We start from the raw sequence: 21,949 nt of genomic DNA, 5'->3' as shown, positions 1-21,949 counted from the left end.
ATGGAAAAATGATGAATGTCAGTTATTGATATATGAGATACCGGGAAAATTTAAATCGATTGAATTAAGATTAAAAACCTTTTGCCAAGTTGGAATAAAAACAATACGAGAGGGCAAACATGCTTATTATACAGATTCACGTTTCATTGCTCTGGAGAGAGAGAGAGAGAGAGAGAGAGAGAGAGAGAGAGAGAGAGAGAGAGAGAGAGAGATAATCTCGCACCTTTCAAGCATCTTTTGCGGGTCTTCCTTTCCGCTTGTATTGGCGCATTACCCTTCCACTCCTCATCCTTCTTCCGCTACGAGCTTTTTGTTTCGACGAAAAATACGGAATGGGGCAAAAGACCGACGCCCAGAGCCGTCTCCTCATAAATTTCCTTTAAGAAATACTTTGGAGGTGATGCATCGCAGCCTCACCGACGAAGCTGGAAGAAAAGCATGTATAAAACTTCGGGGAGAGAGAGAGAGAGAGAGAGAGAGAGAGAGAGAGAGAGAGAGAGAGAGAGAGAGAGAGAGATTCAAAAATAGCTGCGCTTGATACAGCAAGCAGGTTAATGTTGAACTATTTCTATGTATCTGTCTACCTAAATACATACGTATGTGTGTGTGTGTGTGTGTAAAACAGCTTTCAGTGAGCGCTTGTCAGGAACACATACTAGATGATCCCATACTCAATAAATAGATAATTGTTTCTTTTTTAATTAGCAATAAAACATGACTCTCCTGAAATTTAAGCTCCTACGTATGTTTCCACCGAAAAGCTTAATTGTTAGCTTATAGTCATACGGACTTCACGAAAATATTTTGCAATGTCTGATAATTGAACATTTTACGGTAAATTAGTTTTGCAAACTCTTCTGAAACCGTTAAGTTTTCTTAATGCAAGATCTCCTCAATATTAAACTGTGGAAACTATGAATACATCCCACGTTGCGTTTGGTAATGATAACTTTCTGCCTGAAATTTGGTTGCTCTACGATTGCCGCTTAAAACGGCTGACAGTTGTCACCCCACAACACTCTTAATTAACTGCATCTTACCTGGCTGAAGAAGACCTTGGGTTCCAATTCTGAATCTGTAAAGGTCTCTTGAAAATAATTCGTGTCTCCGGGGGCACTTTGGTCATGTCAAATTGTTTTTTTTTTTTTACTTAGAATTGTGAACAGTGTCTGTCAGCAAATTATTCTTTGATAACCAGACTTTGTGCTAAAATACTTACCCTTTATATGGCTGAACCTGGCTATTAAGAAACTGGATACTCCATGGCGTTATGTAACTGCTAATGAATCGTGAATTTATTATAGGTAAATAAGCGACTCGTTAAGAAAAACAGTTGTTATTATTTCAAATGACCGATACAAAAGACTGGTACACAACACAGTGAAACAGCGATTGGGTATTCCTGAACAAGCAAGTACATCGATTTCTAATTTTGCTTCTGCCATTAGTCTTTCTAACTTGACCATCTCCGGATCTAGTTTCATTGCCAAATTATTTCTTTTACCTTATTTGTCAACACACATTATTATACTCCATTTGTAACAGATGATCACTTTCACGTCAAAATTATCTTTTTATTTTGCAACGCCTATTTTCAATTTTACTTTTATTTAGAGCTTTCATGTTTTCCAGCATTTGAAGACAACTAAATTAACCTTTCATATTTTCCAGCATTTGAAGACAACTAAATTAACCTTAAGTGTTTTCTGCGTCAGAAACTCATTCACGAAAAAACGTAAAATTTCGACCACCACATTAATCATGATCTGCTTTTATTGACTTTTTATTGGGACTTGGAAGCGAAACTTTCTGGTTTACGGAAGATGTCCGGTGACTATTGCAAATTAAAATATAGTAATTTATTTTTGTTGCACCCAATTATTTACACCTGCACTCATAAGATAACCGTTTTATGATGTAAACATATCGTGAAGAGTTTCTTACACATTTGTGAAATTGTTGCATTTGCATCTGTGAGCGCGTTTAATATATTCTTGTTCACCTTAGCTCAAGGATACAATACAGGTCGTACGCTGAATTGGAATGCAGTGTGTTGCTTCTGGTATTTTCATTTGAACAAATTCCATGCATTTCACTGCATTGTATGGGAGGACATAAGTTCATATAATATACTGTTATTTCTATCTGGTAAGTCGCATATAACAGTTGTCGTAATAATGAGTGACTAGCAAAATGCAATACATATCACAGATAGTAATATGTTAATTTTACAAGCTGAGGTTTACCGCTAATGACTGTTAAGTCAAGCATATCTTAATCTCAATTGACATATTTTGAGCAACATTAAATTGTCTCTAAAAATACCCTTTTGTACAAACATGAACAAAGAAGACTCCAGTCTAAGAGAAGGAATAAAACGCACCTCAGTTTTAAGCTACAGCATTTTATACGAAAGGCGAGATTTAAGAACGACTAGAAATGAATGAACGCTAATATAAAATTCCAATTAAAAGCTCAGACGTTGGAACCTATGGATGTATTCGGCACAGCTGCAAACAAGAGAGGGTCAAGTTCCTCCATGACTATTTCATTTTCTCGGTTTAGAAAGCTTTTAATGATGGATGGTATTGAATGACATCATAATTTCAATACTTCAGGGCGTTTGCCCATTCCCATTTGCTATTGTAGCAGAAGAAATGGAAGGAATCGCAACAATCTCGAGCATTACATAAGTCGGACACCACTTCTCATTATGCCTGTAGCTCCTTTGAGGCCTCTTCCATTTCCCGTGCCGTCAGTATGCAATCTCTCGAGCAACAGACTGACTTTGAGCTTTCCCTCTTTGAAGGCGAATGGATAAAATGTTACCTTCTATTTCGGGTCTTGTGAAGGAAGGCCTTCCAGTTGGAGCGACGACATCCCAACCAAGAGAATGACATGGAATTTAAATGGCACGTCAATTTCGAAAAGCCAGCCAAAGGTCGGGCTTAAACGTCACCCAACAAACTGAAGATAAATGGCTGCCGGCAAATAGAACCAGTGAAGATGCAGCATAACCGTATTTGGTTTCTTTCGTTTTCTGGTAACATTTTAATCATTCTCGAATGAATGTCAAAAATTGGACTGTCTTAAAGACAAGTGCATTTGAAATGTGTCGACGGAATTGTATATTAAGAGCATCAAGCATTCCAACAAAATAAATATTTTTAAACAGGTACGTAGTGCAAAAGGATTACGATCATTCATAAGTATTTACATATGATACAACGGAAAAATTACGACAAAATATAACTATAAAAATGAACGGAACGCACATCCGACTAAGTCAACAACGCTTACGTCCACCCCGTGAGAAAGATTTCTCTTCTATCCTGCTGTTTCAAAACTCGATCATCCTACAAACGTATTGCTCATACATATTTTTTTTACAATACAGTTATACTTTTATATCAATAATAATTTTTAATTCTAGACTGAAAATCTTGCATACGACTCATTGCCTAAATACGGTTCAGTCCTCCATGAAGACGGGGAAACATCACGGCAATGCAAAACTCGCTTGTCAATAACCAACGACTCAACAGAAGTCTTACATCGGCTGGATGTCAATTACACTTGCACACAAAGACCGCCGATGAAGTCCTAAGAGACATTTTCAGTGATAATGTCACTTTCATTATTAACAAATAGAAATAGCAATTGCAGCAAAGTATATACACGGATGTATTTACATAATAAGGCCATACTACCCACTAAAAAGTACATTCTCCAAAAAATTCCCTGAAATGTAATTTACAAAATATGAGCTAATGCAATATAAAAATAAAAAAATCACAAGGCTAATGTTTATATTTGCTTGAGTGTAGTTCTACTTAAAAACAAAGTTTAAACGACGAAGGCAAATCAAGATTTCTATTAAGTCAAATCACTTATTTAATATTTCAGAACCTGACTTTCAATTGGCGTTTTAAAGAAATATATCTGGATTTGAAGTTCACTCCGCAGATACACTGTACGCCTGAAAAAAGTGAAAGGAACCAAAAAGTTAATTTTCACATCACTTCACTTCTTCCTACAAGGGTAAATCAGCTTCAGTGGCCACACTTCAACAGGCACGTCATATGAAGTTCACTGCAATCACAGCTCACATAAATACTCAATTGCAGATACAGCAGGCACACCAAATATTACGCTGAAACAGCTTTAAACAATTTAGAATCAATGGATTCACAATAACTATTAACAACAGCCTACTGCAGTTACAGTAACTAACTGTCAGTACTCATCTACAATCAGAAGACTTTTGGTAACCAAAGTTACATCCGAGTACTGTGTTAATCGTCTGTTTGAAAGCTTTAGTGCTAATTGTAATTTGAAATCAATATTACCAACTAATGCTCATGAAATATCTGTCCCCCCCATTTAGTGCTCCTCATTTATCGCAGCACTCTGTAACTGCCCCACTGCAACTGCAGTAAACTGTTATCATTGCTACTCTTGAACCATAGGACACATACTGAGTTGCAATGCTCGACTGAAGCGGCAGTAGACAACCTACCAATATTCTACCTAAATCACAGAAAAGTAACATACTGTTTATACATGACAGTCAGGCTATAATTATACATGCCAGGTATGTCAGACGATTTAATTGCCATCCTAATACGATTCAAAATCACCATAGCAGTCATAGAAGGCACACGCATTAATTACTCCAGTGCACCTGCTGTTCATGTCATTTATATACTACGCTGTGACTCCACAAATATAAGTCCGTGTGCAATTTTATGCAAAAGAAAGTCAGTGCTATCCTTTGACTATTGGTATTATAATGTATTTCCAGTAAACACACTTGAGAATGATTCACTTCCATTTTTGTAGACCTTTTAAATTTAGCTACTCCAACGTGAATGCAAAAACCTAGTTTTAATACTCCATAAGATCATAGCCAACACTATATGCATTAGTATGCATTGAAGTTAATGGTATATTTCCAAAGACTGCATTATTTTAATATTTGAAAACGTCACATAATACGATCTTGTTCATGTTACGTACAAATTATTAGAGAAGACTGCCAAAGAAAGAACAAAAACGTTATATCGTGATTAGAATATGAGAATCCACCTGAAAAAGTGGGACTAGTGAAGACACTTTGTTCACTTTCGCAGATATTCAGTAACATTTGATGCAGTATTATACTGCACACTTCACTAAAGTTATAACTACTGTGAATTTATACTCAACGTTTTGGACCTGTGAAAACTATACTGCAATTTTCGCTAATTGCTTCTGAATCAGCACCATGTCTCCACACTTTTGCTTTTGGAAGAAGCACTGGTAAGGTTACGGCCCTCCATCGGTGGCGACTGGCTTTTGATACGACCTTTGGAGGAATCTTTCTCGGTGATACTTTTAGGTGAATCTTTCAAGGCTGGCACTCCACAGTCCCCAGAGTTCCTGCTGGTCAAAGGCTTAGCGATGTTTTTCGCAAGCACCGGTGAGGGTGAAGAAGCAGCATTCTTTCTCTTCAGGGAAGCGGGTAGAGTGTAGCAGTTGGCCTTGTCATTTGTAACAGAGGGCTTCCTCCTGTTGATGGTAGCAGTTCCTGCCAAGGTGGTTCCCTTCTCATCGGGGAGATCCTGGAAGTTATACTCATGATCTTCTTTTTGCCCTGGCTCTTTTCCATATATCTGGACGATCTTGTCGAAGCGATGACACCAATCATTCTTATAGTCAAAGGAAAATTCGCTCTTGGATGATCCTGTGGTGGAATGGAAGCCTAAAATCAGAAGAAATTGTTAAAACATTATTCATCCATTACTTAAGGAACAATTTAGCCTACGGAATCTATTGTAAGGCATCAAATTATGCATGTTTAGAAGCGTTAAATAAACCATAAAGTTCATAAATTCCAACACAAGAAATGTGCTATAAGGGAAAAATAGTGGGCAAAAATTCAATTAATTTCAAACCCCATAACCTGCAGAAGATAAAATAAACTTGAAAATGTTTAGTTTGAGAAATAATCTAGCATCCTTTTACATCAAAAGGAATATTGATATTTGATTAAAATTACAATCCCTGGTAATAATTAGTCAGAAAGTCATGAGTAAAGTAAGACTATGAGAATTAGCTCTATAGATTACCTACTCTTATTATTATTCCTAAGCTGTATAGTTTATTCTTAAGAATAGAATACGCTTCTGGGAAAAAGGAGAAATAACTAAAAGAGAGTAGTAGGGCTGTATAAAACCACTAACACTGAAAAAAATTGTCAGGCAGGTAACTGATTAGTAAATAATACAGTACATGCAACAGTAATGATGTGTACAAATTTGGTAAGCTTTAAATGAGAGCAATTTCGAGCAGGAACACTGGCGAACATGTGTGAACTATGATTATGATGGAAGTTTAACAATTAGTATTTATTTTATACAATTCAAATAAAAAAAGAGAGATAAATAATGCACTAAATGAACAAGAGGGCCATGAAATTTCAAGCACGACCACTAAAACCCAAGACTTGTACGCTACAGCAAAGCTCAAATTAGCCAATTTGAAATTTTGCCTCCACCTGGCGTGAGGCAACTAAAAATATTTGGTCTCAGTTGTATGTAGGAGACTTTCTTGATGAGAGATCAGATGTTTCCTCTCTCTCTCTCCTCCCTCTCTTTTGCATTGTGAATGATTATTTTATTACATATTACAGATATCCTTTACTTACAGATATTATCCTTTACTAAAATGTGATAAAGCTTAACTGTGAAAAAACATTAAACAAAATAAAAGCTCAAAGAGGTATAATACCTGCTTACACCCCGCTTATTACTCTCCACCCATCCTGCATCGCATTCCCACACTCTCCCAACCAGGAAACTCCTTCCTTAGCCAACTACCCACCCCCATAACCTTTTTCTGCATGCTTATTCCTCACAGTAGTGTTATTAACATTTCTCTCTTCCTTTGCAGCACTTCCAACCAATGACACCCCATCCCACGGCCACATGGAAACTCTCCTCATCCTCCTAACATACCAAAAGATCTCAGCCCGTTTATGCCTGTGCCTGTAAGTAGTGTTAGCAACTCCCTTTTTTTCTCTTTTTTTGTCTTTTAAAGAGGATAATGTGAATGCATATAATCAAGGGATTTTTGTCTTAGACTTTATGGCTGAAAGAGAGGAATCTTACTAACTCCCCTTTCCTAAAAACATTTGCGTCAGCTCTGGCAACTTGAAATGATACAGCCCCAGGCCCTGGAAGCATTCCATATGGAATGATTAAGCATGCATGTATTTTATCACCTGTTCAGTGTGTTTTCATAGAAAGCTCTCACTGATGTCCTGCTTTGTCTTCGTCCCCATATATCCACCATATGTGTCCACGCAGCATGAAGTGACTATTTTTTTTTTACCTCTATGAGGCATATGACACTGCTTGAAGGCATGGTGTACATAAAACTAAATGTGAATCAGGTTTAATTGGAGAATTTCCTTTGGTCATCCAAGTATTTAAGCACACTGATTTTTCCAAGTCAGAAGAAGCGATACTCTGAGTGAAATTGCCAGGAAGAATGTGTTCCCAAAGCTAGTGTGCTAAGTGTGACAATATTTGCCTTACCCATGATTGGGACGTCTCATGTTATCCTCCAGGACATTTTATTCACACTTTTTGTTGGTGGTATATATATAACATTTGCTGGAAGACAAACAGCAATGGTTGAAAGTACACTTCAACTGGTAGCAGAATTACTCACTGGGCAAAACTGAATTTTTTTCCCTAATAAAACTATTCTAGCACACTTCTATCATATTAGTGAAATACATTCAGTCTGATATGAACATCAGAGGCCAGTGAATTCCATGTTTAGAAGCAAACCAGTTTTTAGGATTTAACTTTTGACCATAGGATGAAAATGGTTTCTCATTTGAAAGGCCTAAAGTTCGATGTCTAGATACCATAGAACAAAAATGTATTCGTTCTTGGGATGTTCTTTAATAGACAATGATATTTTTCATCACATGGTTAACTATAGTTCATGCTAAATGATGCAGTCTTACAATTTGAGCCTGTAATTATTCGACCCAATGAATGGTACATTAACTTTCTAATCAACAAAGTTCAAGTACCAAATGCATAAGGTTCATATAGTTCTATGAACTTTGGAAATCATTTTCAACATTACTCACTTCGAAGACTTAGTTACCTAAAGAGATGTGTGGAAGGGCTTTGACTGCGAACGGACGGCAAATGTATGAAGTGAAAGTTGTTAACGAATTAAGACGTTAAAAGTTGTTCATAAAAGTGAATGCAAAAAAGCGGAGACTGTGTAGGAAATGTCAACAAATGAGTGACTGGGTTGGTGTAAAGTGGTTTTCCGATAACGGTATGATTTCATGGTTTACTCTTTATTTCCATGAATGGAGTAATACGGAAGCCAAGGGAAATGCCAGGATATGCCCAAGTTTGTATTATGTGTATTATGAAAGTGAAGAGAAGTTGCAGAAACCAATGTAAGACTTGGACAGTTTGTAGTTCAAAGACAGGTGAAAGTAAATGTTAGCTAATGTTAAGATTGTGAAACGAGAAGGAACAAGGTTGATAGTGCAATAAACCGAAAAAAGAATGGTGAAAATAAGGAAAACGTTGATTCGTATATTTACTTAGGAATCCATTTAATGGATGAATGGGACGACGAGACTTAAAATATTAAGAAAATAATAATAAAGACCAAATGGAGAAGAGACCGGAAAGATTAAAATTTAGGAACGTATCTGGAAGATTTGTAACGCTGAGATTAAGACCAGACAGAATACAAAGGGAAATCCATCACTTTTGATTTGCCTGATTTATGAAACAAAATGCTGCGTCAACGCGATCCCTTGAAAATAAACAGCGATTAATACTTAATGAAAAGGATTTAGGCTACATGACTGTAGACTATGTAGAAAGAAGAAAGGTTTTTAAAAATTGTAAATAACTGGGCAAAAATAAATGAGTTATATAAGGTTACTTACACTTCTACTGTTACCTATTAAAGGTACAGATAACGATGCTAATAATGAAACTAATAAAAAGAACATAAAGGACTTCTAAAATCAAACACACGAAAAGATATCGGCGGAATCGAGAGCCAACTTTCCACCCACTGCCTTCATTCCCTCCACGAGTATGAATTCTTCTCCCCCCCACCCCACAACCACCGCCACCGCTAGTCCCCCACCAGTCTCCACTATCACTAAGCAAATTTTAATGGGCAGACTCATTAAATTCGAGATTCTTTTTTCCCGCTCAACGCATTTTGGTAAGCTACGAAGATGAGGAAGAATAAATGACGCGGAAAGTGTATAGTTGGAGCTCAGGAAGTTAGAAAAGAAAATTTTTCCTTACTCTCACGCCGCCATTACACTTGGAATTGTTAAATGATCTGAAGTGCAATCTTATTTCTCGCGGGAATTATGCCAGAGCCAAATATTCCCAGCAAATTTTGTACCTAAAATGAAAGAGCATAAATACACGTAAAATTAAGTAAGGTGGTAGATACAAAAAGTCAGAAATAGCACACAAATTATTAAGTTTAGTGGACGGTTTGAAAAATGCAATTAATTTGTCAATACTCATATTATAAAAGCATATATCTGCATATAGGAATTTATTTTGATTAAATACATTTTTTATGAGAGTAAGTTTACGAACCCCAGAAGGCACAGTTAACGCTACGTCATTTTCGAAAAACTTCCTATCTGCAGATGGAATATTATACGTGATACATCTCGCCAAGTACTGTTTTCATTTGTATTCTAGTTATCTTGGAAATTCATACTCAATATAAAGCCAGATACTGTGCTTCTTATATCAATATCTCTCTTTCTATTTATACATTGCCCCTTTTTTAACTTGTAAAGTATAAGGAAGGAGTTTGTACTGGACAATTTGGTGTTTGTTAAATTTCTTGTGGAGGTGCGTTTGCGTCACTGATTGTGAAATCTATAGATATTAGAATAGTGTGTTTAGCAGTAACGGCGCCCATAAGAAAAGTGTGTTTTGGCGAAAGCGGCTGAAGCTATTGTGAAAGGTAATCTTGATAATGGCCGTACTGTTGTATTTTTACCGTTTCATGACTTAAAAATACTTAGTGAATTTATTTAATTTTTTTCCCCGTTTCAATTTTCTGAGTTTTAAGTGATTGCGTGAAATTAATACTTATGAATGTTTTATGTGTTTACTTAATTTTGTTTCACGTTTTATATTGTGGTGATTAGATTTTCTTTTCAAAACTCAAGTAAATCTTAGTTGTTTAAATTCTACTTCATTAATTTAATTTTTTGATAAACTGATTTTTGTGATTTAATTTTGTTTAATAGTTTAATTCAAGAATTAATTAAATTTTGTTTTTTCAAGTGATAGTAATTTTTTCTTCAAAGTAAGATTGTGAATTCTACTTAAAAAATTTAGAATTTAAAAATAAAATTTTGCATTTAAAGTTTTTTATAAATGTTTCGTTCCTTCAATTTTGCTGAAGTGACTTAAGACCTTGGAAAGAGTTACACGTGTTTGATGGCATGATGGCCTTTCATTAACTTAAGCACCTACGAATACCTCACAATTGCTTTGATAAACTTAAGTCTCATATCTCACATATTTGACGTTCTTTAATGTATTTAAAATTAATAAACTTTTCAAGGACTCACGGTTGCCTTTAGAGTACTCAGTCGTATTTTATTTGTTATGAGAGTTAGAGTTCAAGTATCTGGCTACAGTGAGGTAACTTTGAATTCTAATTTTGCAATGTGTAATCAGGTATTTGGATGCTTCGTGACTAACTATTTATATATATATATATATATATATATATATATATATATATATATATATATAGTCTATATATATAGATATATAGTCTATATATATAGTCTATATATATATAGTCATCGCTATATAGTATATATATCTATATATATATATTTGTATAATCTATATATATAATATATATATATATATATATATATTAATATATATATATATATAATATATATATATATATATATATATATATCAGTATATATACATATATAGATAAATATATATATATATATATATATATATATATATCATATATATATATATATATATTAGTATATATCTATATATATATATATATATATATATATATAATATTAATATAATATATTATATAATAATATAGTATAATATATATATATATATAGACTAGACTATATATATATTAGAACTATATAAATATATATATATATATATATATATATATATAACTATATATAGACTATATTATATATATATATATATATATATATATATATAATATATATATATAGTTAGTCACGAAGCATCCAAATACCTGATTACACTTGCATCTATATATATATATATATATATATATATATATATATATATATATATATATAGATGCACGTGACTTCATTAAATAAGCGAATACCACAAGAAATGATAGTCAGAAATCCAAGAGCTTTTGTCTTTACTGAGACATTGACAAGTCTTAGTAAAGACGAAAGCGCTTGAATTTCTGCCTATCATTTTCTTGTGGTATTCGCTTACTTATATATTATATATATATATATATATATATATATATATATATATATATATATATATTATACGAGAGAAGGGTCGAACTTCTGTTGTAAAAATATTTTAATTTCTTCAGAAGTCTCATCAAATTTTATTTGCGCCTGGTGTACAAATCGTTGTTTGCTGAAGACGACAAAAGAGAAGGGAAATTCGAACTCCACCATAATGAATGATAGTCATCGTTGAAAAATTAACATGAAAAAGAATGCATTTCAAAAAAGGCCAAATCAACAATTACTGGGGAAGTGCTATTTGTTTACAGTTAGCGAACTCTGAGTCGTAATTACCCAGATATATTCTCCGCAATTAAGAAAATCGTGACAGCTTCTGAAGAAGTGAGGATAAGTTTGAAATAAATAAGAACAGGGCCACAGAAAGGAAAGACGGCAAGGATCCCAATGTCAAAACCTGGATAGAAAACAGTTTTTTCTCTGGCGTGGTGGATAGTACGCCATTAAAATTTGGATAAATCTCTTGAGATGCTTATATAGGAAGCATTACTTTTAAATAACAATCCTTGTTTCTTGAATGCAGATTTGCCCAGGCCCAGAAAACACAAGAACATTAGAGGAGATGATTATTCCATTTCTTAAAACATCCAATAAGGGAACTGAAAGAGAGTAATTCGTCTTCTCTGGATCTAGATACAATCTAAAAGCCACGTCGATAATGTTAGACATAGCAAAGAAGGACGGGAAGGGAAAATGTGATGCTGGAAAAGTCTCCTTATTTGTGTTAACAGGAGTAAGTAGATACCGAAAACAAAAATAAATGCTTATCGTATTGATTACTTTAGACGAAACGATACCACATTATGCATTATTTGTTCATGTCAAAGTAATATTCTTACAACGTAAATTCAACGAGAATTACGTTGTGTCCAAGAAATGATAAATGCTAAAAGACAATTAACCACCGACGAAGATAAACCAGTATTTGCTTAGTCTGCATATTCAATCCTCCTCCTCTTGTTGTGTTGGCCTAAACGTAATTTTGTGTTGAAATTAAAAGAATCTAAGCGTTTTAGCTTTTCCCTTACTTACACGTCCACTATCGCAAAGTTAGTACAAGCAATCGCAAAAGAAAATGAGACCTGAATAATAATGGCAATTCCGTCTCTTCGTAATTTTTCCGACTTCACTGACTATATTCAATTTCCTTTAACTTTGTATGTCCACAAGATAATATAATAAAACACTGTCAACCGCCTTTGTATTCAAAGTGAGCTTAATCCATTTTAACAAGTTTCCTCTATCTAATTTCCTTTAAATAATTACATAACCACGCCAGGGTGGCCATAACAATTGTGTTAATTTTCTTTAAACTATTAAATACCTTGTCCAAAAGGCTTTAGCTCTTTTGTATAATTCAGTGAGAACTGAAAGTGAATAATGAACGTCGTTTCCACTTCGGAATATTTGTTCAATTATACGGCGCAGTATATTGAAGTACGATAATTAACAGAGATCTCTCTAGGCTTAAATGTAAAAGAAACTTGGAAATCCTCTCTAACAGCATTTATTATGTAATTACTTTGTATATATACACATCACACGTATACACACGCAAGTATTAAGCTACAAATGTCGTTTAATGTTTTTACAAATATTCATACCATGGGAATAAATTACACTCAACAGGAATTATAACGCACTTATCAGTTATAATTCCCTTTGGTTGTAAGTGTTATTCCCTTACGGTGAACTGGATATAGAGCAATTTGTTGTCATAATATATATATATATATATATATATATATATATATATATATATATATATATATATATTGTGAAAGTGAATGTTTGTATGTTTGTGTACTACAGAAATCCAAACCGCTTGACTGCTCTAGACAAAATTTGGCACATGTCCATCATTTAACCCAACGTAGATAATAGGATGGGTTTCAAACCTGTACCCCCGTCCCTTCCCCTTCCCCTTCCCCTCCCCTTCCCCTTCCCCTTCCCAATCCCCCTTGCCTTTGTTACTTACGCGTTATATAAATACGGGTTTATCATGTCTCATTTCATGTACTCGAGACCATAGATACTCGTACATTTCAATGAAAATTATTTTGTCACCACAGTAACACCTGGATAACAGGGACAAAGCACTGTAATATCTGGATTAAACCGGCCGTCACCACAGTAATTCCTGGATAAAAGGGACAGACAGCAAAGTAATACCTGGATTAAAGGGACAGTCACCACAGTAATATTTGGATAACAGGGATAGTCACCACAGTAATATCTGGATAAAAGGGACAGACAGCACGGTAATTACAGTTTAAAGGTGATAGACAGCACAGTAACTTGGGTAAAAAAAAAAAAAAAAAGTCATCACAGTAATACTTGGTAAAAAAAAAAAAAAAAAAAAAAAGTCATCACAGTAACACCTGGATAAAAGGGTAGTCCACGGAGAGAGAGACACTGCAAACGTTTTCTTTCTAGCATGGAAATAGACCCACATACGCTGTGCACGTATTGCAGACAACATTTCTGCAATTACGAGGACCCTTACCTGAAGTTTCTCCAAGGGTAGCACTAGCGCCTAATTTGTATATTATATATATATATATATATATATATTATATATATATATATATATATATATTAAAAAATACTCTTACTGGCTGTACCCGGCCATGCATTGCTGTGGCTCAGTCTGGTTAAATAGAAAGAAAGAAAAGATATGAGCTTTTCTCTTACTCTCTCTTTCTCTCTTCAACCATCACTGTCTCTTTCCCTCTTTCATCTCATTTATACCAACTCTCTCTCTCTCTCTCCCTCTCTCTCTCCTCTCTCTCTCTCTCTCTCCTACCCAACACCCCCTCTACTCTCTCTCTCTCTCTCTCTCTCTCTCTTTTTTTTTTTTTTCTCTCCAACATCACTGTATTTCCCTCTGTTTCTTCTCACTAATACCAACTCTCTCTCTCTCTCTCTGTCAACCCCCAAATTCTCAAACTCCACCCTCTTTGATGTCACTGATATTTAGTCTATAGTATTCTTTTCCAAATGATGAGTCACATATATACATTTCGGAAGGAAACCCTCTCGCAGGCAAGTTTTGTTAAAAATGGTTGCTGCTTCAACACTATTAATCTTGTAGAGAGTCTTCTCTATTTTTCTGATGACAGCTCTCTCTCTCTCTGTTGCTTAGACTGGCGAGCAATGCACCTAAGGGTATGGTTATATTTGGTCGAGTCATTTTGGTGTTTATTATTGCTTATACAATGCTCTCTCTCTCCTCTCTCTCTCGTCTCTCTCCTCTCTCTCCCTCTACTCTCTCTCTCTCTCTCTCTCTCTCTCTCCAACGCGACGTTTCGTCCAGATCTAAAGGACATTTTCCAGCGATTCCCTGCAATGGTGCTGGTTCTGCCCGTGAAACAGGGCTGGTTTTCCCGTAGACGTAGTTACTTTACAAATTTATCATACATAATTTATGTATACATTTGACTTATCATTTGGAAAAGAATACTATAGGGTAAACATCAATAACATCAAAGAGGGTGGAGTTTGAGAAGGGGGTTGACAGAGAGAGAATGAGAGGGAGAGGAAATGAGAGCGAGTAGACGGAATGTTAGGGAGAAGAAAGAGGAAAAAAAGACAGATGAGAGAGAGAGAGAGAGAGAGAGAGAGAGAGAGAGAGAGAGAGAGAGAGAGAGCATTGTATAAGCAATAATAAACACCAAAATGACTCAACCGAATTTTACCATACCCTTTTTGTGCGTTGCTCGCCAGTCTAAGCAACAGAGAGAAAGCTGTCATCATAAAAATAGAGAAGACTCTCTACAAGATTACCCCCTCGATATGGGACCACCTTGACGTGGTAAGGGGACTCTTGAACCCCAAGAATTAGTTTCCGGGTTTGAGTCCAAGAGTCTCATATTTTTTGTATATTTTCATTTGGAGTAATATTGGGGAATTTTCCACCTTCTGTAAAATTTATTGGACCTGACGAATGGTTAAAGATATCATAGCTGGGATTGGGTTTATATCCGAAGCTAAATAGTGGGAGCTGTGGTAGGATCATCAACTACCCAATAATGTTCAGACTTGAGAGATTTCAGATCGATAACTCAAGGGCAGAACTATTCTTCAGGACTGGACCACGGATTCCTTGGGGGTCTAGTCCTGGCGATAAGACTCTCGGCATTCTTTCCGGTTTGCCCATAACATAGTAAGGGTGGGGATGATTGTATTCTTGTAATATTCTCAGCCCTAGCAAGTGGGTTTGGCTTACACTTGCGCCACTCTAGTCATGTTGTGCTATCCCTAGTGGGGTAGTGTAGGGACACGGACATTTGGGAGTCTGCTTTCATTTGTGCCATTGGTGGAAGAATAAATTTTATGAAAGGCTGATATCTTTTTAATATTTTCAGGTTTAATTTTTCTGATTTTTTTTAATATAAAGCTTTTATGACTAGTAACCATAAGGAAGAATTCTAGTACCCGTGGTCCCTTTGATGATGATTTGGCACAGATGACGACCCGTGACATGAACTTGATTGTGGATATGGAAAGCTCCAGTGGTGGTAATACCTCTCAGGGTAGTCATCATAAATTGAAAAGAAGCCATTGTGGGAATACAGTAGATAGTTTGAGGGTGTTGCATGCAAAGCACATTCCCTTGGAATGTGACTATGAGATGCTCTCTCTTTCGTTTGGTAGTTTTGGCAAAATAGAAGAGTTGAGGATGAACTTTGAATAAAGTGAGAGAGAATGGGAGGCATAGCAGACTTTTGAAAAACAGGAAGCTGCACTTAAAGCCAGCAACAGTATCAATAACATAAAGATTTGTAAAAAGATTGTCAAGGGAGCACTGACCGACAGGGCCCCTAAAAATTGGATGCTTAAAGACCATCACAATGGGTACAAGTGGCTCAGCCAAATTTGAATGACGATACCACTTTTGAAAGAACACCAAAACCTCCAATGTGGTTGGTAGTATCTGGTAGGGAGGAAAATTATAATTACTACAAATTTAGCAGATACATCCAAAAAAAGGTTGGCTGTATTGACATGGGGAACATCTCAAGATTTGGCTAGGTCTGTGTCCTAATTCATGCTAAATCAAAGACACAGTCATACATGCTGACAATGAAGAAATGATAAAAGAAATTAGACCACACATGAATTTTAGTTATGGAAAAGGAGTGGTATTCGATAGAGACCTTTGTGAACTGACAAAGAGCAATATTAGAAATCAGTCCAACTTCTGTATGGAAGGTAGAAAAGTTCCACAGGCAAATATGGTCATTTTAACGTTTGAGGACTCTGATGTACCGTCTTACATCAATTTTGGAAATGAAAGGGTCAAAGTCAAACCATTTTTATCAAAACCTCTGCAGTGCTACAACTGTTTTCAATATGGCCATCCATCCAGAATCTGCAAAAACAATAAAGTCTGTAATAATTGCTCAGCCCCTGAAAATGGTCCTTGTTCGAAACAGCCAAAATGTATTAACTGTGAAGAGAATCATACTCCATTCAATAAAAAGTGCAGCCAATATAAATATGAAGAGGCAGCTATATGTAAAGCTAATGCTGAACATATAAGTATTAGTTATGCCAGGAAGTTAATTGGTGAGACAAAGACCTATGCTATGGCTCTAAATTCTGTAGCCCCTATAAAAACCCAAGTCAACAACGTAGCACCATTACCTGCTGTAAAAGCAAGAACTACTGAAACCCAGTCATCTGATCTAGGTGATCGGCCAGCTAGGGTTGAAGCACCCCTAAGAAAGATGTGCCTGCTGATATAGACTCATCTCCAATTGATGAAATCCTCCCTGTGTCTATCCCATCTCTTCAGCAAGAAACCCTTGAAGAAATGGAACAAGAACAAACTAGAGGGCCAAAGAGAGAGAGAGAGAACTCCTTCATCCTCTCCTCCACCTACTCAAAGGATGGAGATTTCCAAACCCCATATAAAATGTAACAACAAAGAAGCCAACAGTGAGGCTGCTCCTGGCCCTGAAACAACTAAAGAATCAAGTCCCTTGGATAAAAAGAAAATAGTAGTGGAAGTCCACTCTCCTCCGGATCAAAAAGCTAATCAAAACATAATCATAAGCCACATATCTCAATACAATCTAAAGAAACTCTTATTAAGTCCCATAAGGAAAAAAAACTAGTATAGATCAATATAGAATTTCCTTTGGTAGATCCTAGCACTAAAATTCAATCTGGACATTTTACAATGGTACTGTAAAGAACTAAGGACTCGTTCAGAAATTCTAAAAGTATTACTGAGTGAGCATAACCCAGGGGTTGCATGTCTTCAAGAAACTAAATTGGAGGATTCAGTATAGTATAAAATCCAGGTGTAAACTATGAAATCTATAAAATGAACCCCACTGATGGGGATCCCGCCCATGGAGGTGTTGCAATAATTATTACTAAAGCATTGCAACATTTTATGGTTTCCCTGAACACCCAGCATAAAGCAATTGCTATCTGGGCTACTTTTGACCGTGAAATCACAATCTGCTCTCTTTACCTTCCCCCAAGATGTAGGTTCAGTCTTGGGGACATTCAAGGTTTAATCAATCGACTTCCTCCTCCTTTTTTACTACTTGGTGATTTTAATTCTCACAATCCACTTTGCGGTGGAGATTTTTTAGACACCGAGGGTAGGATCATTGATTACATTGTTAATAATAATGATCTTACACTTTTTAATGATGGTACTATGACATACCATAATCTCTACACATTTGCTCTTCTTCTCTCTATCTTGATTTTAATTGGTCTGTAGATGAGTTTCTACATGACAGTGATCACTTTCCCATTCATCTTAAGTTTGTGAGAAATGCCCCCTCGAATTATCCTATCAAATGGAAGGAAAAGGAAGCAGATTGGGTACAATTTCAAGAAGGCATTAACCTATCCCAGGAATCTGAATCTTCAAATGCCATATAAAGGCTTATGAGTACTTGGCCTCCGATATATTGAAGAGTGCTGAAAACTCAATACCTAAGACCAAAGGGAAACCACACAGACCTGCTGTTCCTTGGTGGGATAAAACCTGTGGTAATTTGAGGAAAATTACCAGGAAATGTTACAGGCGTTATAAATCCAGTCAGTTTGCAAGAGGAAAATCTATTTACCAACGAGCCATGGCAAAACAGCTAAAATATTTTTAAAAAGTAAAAAGGGAATCCTGGCTTTTTTATAAAAATGGCATAAATTCCAAGACCCCAACCAGATTGATCTGGAAAAAGATTAGAAAGCTAAGTGGCAAATATGTTCCAACACCAACACCTTGTTTGAAAATCAATGGAGACCTTGTCACCAAGCCTAATGAAGTTGCTGAAAAACTGGATGAGCATTTCTCTGAAGTGTCGAGTTCCAGGAACTATTCAACTCGTTTCCAGAATATTAGGAATTCGGCCATTTCCTTCATTTAAATTGTGGAAATGGTGAATCTTACAATTCCAAGTTAATCTTATAATTCCAAGTTAACTTTGAGGGAATTAAGGGATGCTCTGTCATCATCTGTATCAGCATCCCCTGGGAATGATAACATTCTTTATAGCATGCTGAAAAATCTTCCAGATTCGGCTAAATATCATCTCCTTAAAATCTTTAACAAAATATGGGAAACTGGTATTCTCCTCCCTTCTTGGAAGATTGCAATCATTGTTCCCATTAAGAAACCGTTGAAAGATCCCCATCTTCCTACAAGCTATCGGCCAATATCTCTTACAAGTTGTGTATGGAAATTGTTTGAGAAAATGGTGAATTCTAGATTGATGCGGAATCTACAAAAAAATGGTTTGTTATCATCTGTCCAATTTGGATTTAGGAGAAATCGTTCCACTCTGGACCCACTAATAGGATTATCAACCCAAATTCAGCAAGGTTTATCAAAACGCTGTCAGACTATAGAAGTCGTCTTCGACCTCGAAAAAGCTTATGACTCTACTTGGCGTTTTGGTATTACTAAGCGGCTTCATGACATGGGAATACGAGGTAATATGTTAAATTTCATCAGGTCATTTCTAAGTGATAAACACATTAAAGTTAGAATTCGAAACACCTTGTCTAATGCTTTTAAGCTTATATACCGACACAGAAGAGCTCCCTCTAGACTTACGTCGAGAGGAACTGGGACTGTGGTATATGTTCAAACCAAGAGGTTCCCCAGAAAACCCTGCAGCATCTATTCTTAACCAAAACAATCCACAGCAGTTTGCAAATGCTAGAGCATCCAAGCCTTTTCATGTGAGAATTAATGCTGCAGTTGACAGTGTGTCTATTAAAGACCAAAAAATTAAGGCAATACATTGCTCTACGTTGCCTTTGATTGACCCCAGAACCATCGGTCTGTCAAAAAGCTTTGGTTAAAAAATCTGTTAATATCCAAGAAGTGAAGGCTTGTTTTCTTGATCATGACCGTAAGCATTCGGGTTCTGTTAAACTTTTCACTGATGGATCAAAGACATCAAGTGGTGTTGGTTGTGCTGTTGTTCATGGTAATAACTCATATGTGGGCAGACTTTCAAATAATGCATCCATTTTTACAGCTGAATTTACTACATTAGCCAAATCTCTTGAGATTGTTTCTGCTCTACAGGGTAATAATTTCACCATTTACTCAGATTCTTATAGTGCACTCATGGCCATTAAGCAATATAACCCTAAACTTCCAATTGTTCAACGTATTCAAGAAAGGTTATATAGGCTTGTTTCCAAATTCAAATCAGTCCATTTTTACTGGGTTCCTGCCCATGTAGGTATTGCTGGTAACAAACTTGCTGACCATGAAGCAAGAGATGTCATTACTAAAGAAGACATTCTCTTCCACCATATTCCTTCTACTGACATGAAATGGTCTATTCGTTCATATGTTAAAAATAAATGGCAAGCACGTTGGTTGTCTCCCCATCTGACCAACAATAAAGAGTACAGGAAGATCAGACAAAGTATTGAACATTGGCCCTCTGGTTTCCAACAAAATCGTAAGGTAGAAACTGTATTAAGTCGTCTAAGAATTGGCCATACTCGATTGACCCACCGATTCCTCTTGGAGGGGGTAACTGCACCAGTCTGTATGCAGTGTGACTCTCCTCTTACTGTGGAACACATTATATCACATTGCCATAGGTATTCTGCAGTATGACAGAGACATGGGTTAGTGGGCAGGGATATAGCAGAACTGCTTGGTCCGGATGTAGCTGTTAATAGAATTGTTGGATTCCTAAGAGACATTAACCTTTTTAATGAAATTTAATATTGACCTCCCGGTACTTTGCAAAGTGTAGTGTATACACTAGAAGTTGTTTATATAAGCATGCTTATATGAATATAAGTATGTGTATGGTATATATGTATATATAAATTTTTTATTCTTGTTTGCACACTTGAAATGCGAAGTTATAATTTTTATGGCGGATTTCCGTTTTTACCATAGTTTTAAAATCGCCTGTATTTTATTTTATTTATAAAATTATCAACATAAATATTCATGTCAAACCAATTTCATTATAGCGCTGAATAATCCCTATGGATTCCAGTGCTTTGCTTCAAGCCTAAATTTCATATTCCATTCCTCTACAAGATTAAAAGTGCTGAAGCAGCAACCATTTTTAACAAAACTTGCCTACGATACAGAGAGAGAGAGAGAGAGAGAGAGAGAGAGAGAGAGAGAGAGAGAGAGAGAGATTTAGTATTAGTAAGAAGAAAGAAGGAAAGAGAGAGTGATGGTTGGAGAGAGAAAGAGAGAGTAAGAGAAAGAAGCTTTCTCTTTTCTTTCTTTTCCATTTAACCAGACTGAACCACAGCGACACTCCGAAAGTTCTTCATAGATTGCTTTGAAATTTTGACACAACATTGCATTCGAATATGTGCGTGTTTTTATAACGTTGTTTCATCTTACCTCCCCACCTCTAAGGGCGAAGGAAAAAATGGCATTTTGAAAGAGTTGATGCTACGCACTATAGTAGTAGCAAAGTTACTCGAGAGACTGTTTTCTTCTTTTATTTTCTATTCAAGCAGCCTAAGGTGCTAACGAAAAAAAACGCCATTAACATATAAGAAAAATACCCTTTAACGATGCCGCTTTATGATTCCCCAAAAGACAAAAAAAATTTGTTTGACCCTTGATTCAGCAGATTTTACTGAACAGACTACAAATATAAAACTCACAGCGACGCTTCCTTGAAAGAGGAAGTTATTATGTGAGGTCAAGACTAGACGAATTTGACCAATGTCAATTCTCTTTCCTTAATTATTCAAATGTATATCCATAGGGTCTTCTACCATGAATTCTATCCGACTGATTTTTTACTTTAAGGGAATAATCAATATCCTCCTCATCCTCTTGGTTGAAATCACTTTGGAGATATCTGTATCTTGGAT

The 21,949-nt window shown here is 35.8% G+C and overlaps 1 protein-coding gene and 1 long non-coding RNA gene across 5 annotated transcripts in view; one reads left to right on the top strand and one right to left on the bottom strand.

Annotated features, from left to right (window-relative positions):
• LOC135210897 (uncharacterized) overlaps nucleotides 1–21,949 on the top strand; it is a 378,905-nt gene that overhangs the window by 322,329 nt on the left and 34,627 nt on the right. Inside the window, exon 3 of the long non-coding RNA XR_010313591.1 lies at nucleotides 6,934–7,030. This is a non-coding gene — a long non-coding RNA (uncharacterized LOC135210897). The remainder of the gene's footprint in view (nucleotides 1–6,933; nucleotides 7,031–21,949) is intronic.
• Nucleotides 1,341–21,949, bottom strand: part of LOC135210896 (neural-cadherin-like) — a 481,919-nt gene continuing 461,310 nt past the window's right edge. For all 4 annotated transcript variants that reach the window (XM_064243833.1, XM_064243830.1, XM_064243831.1 and 1 more), the window contains one exon: nucleotides 1,341–5,743. In XM_064243833.1, the coding sequence (XP_064099903.1) occupies nucleotides 5,259–5,743 (485 nt within the window). In that variant the 3' untranslated portion in view covers nucleotides 1,341–5,258. The remainder of the gene's footprint in view (nucleotides 5,744–21,949) is intronic.

This window comes from Macrobrachium nipponense, chromosome 4 (genome assembly GCF_015104395.2).
Source record: "Macrobrachium nipponense isolate FS-2020 chromosome 4, ASM1510439v2, whole genome shotgun sequence".
In the NCBI taxonomy this organism is placed as follows: Eukaryota; Metazoa; Arthropoda; class Malacostraca; order Decapoda; family Palaemonidae; genus Macrobrachium; species Macrobrachium nipponense.
Note: the sequence above shows the minus strand (reverse complement) of the source record. Positions and strands in the feature narration are given on the sequence as shown.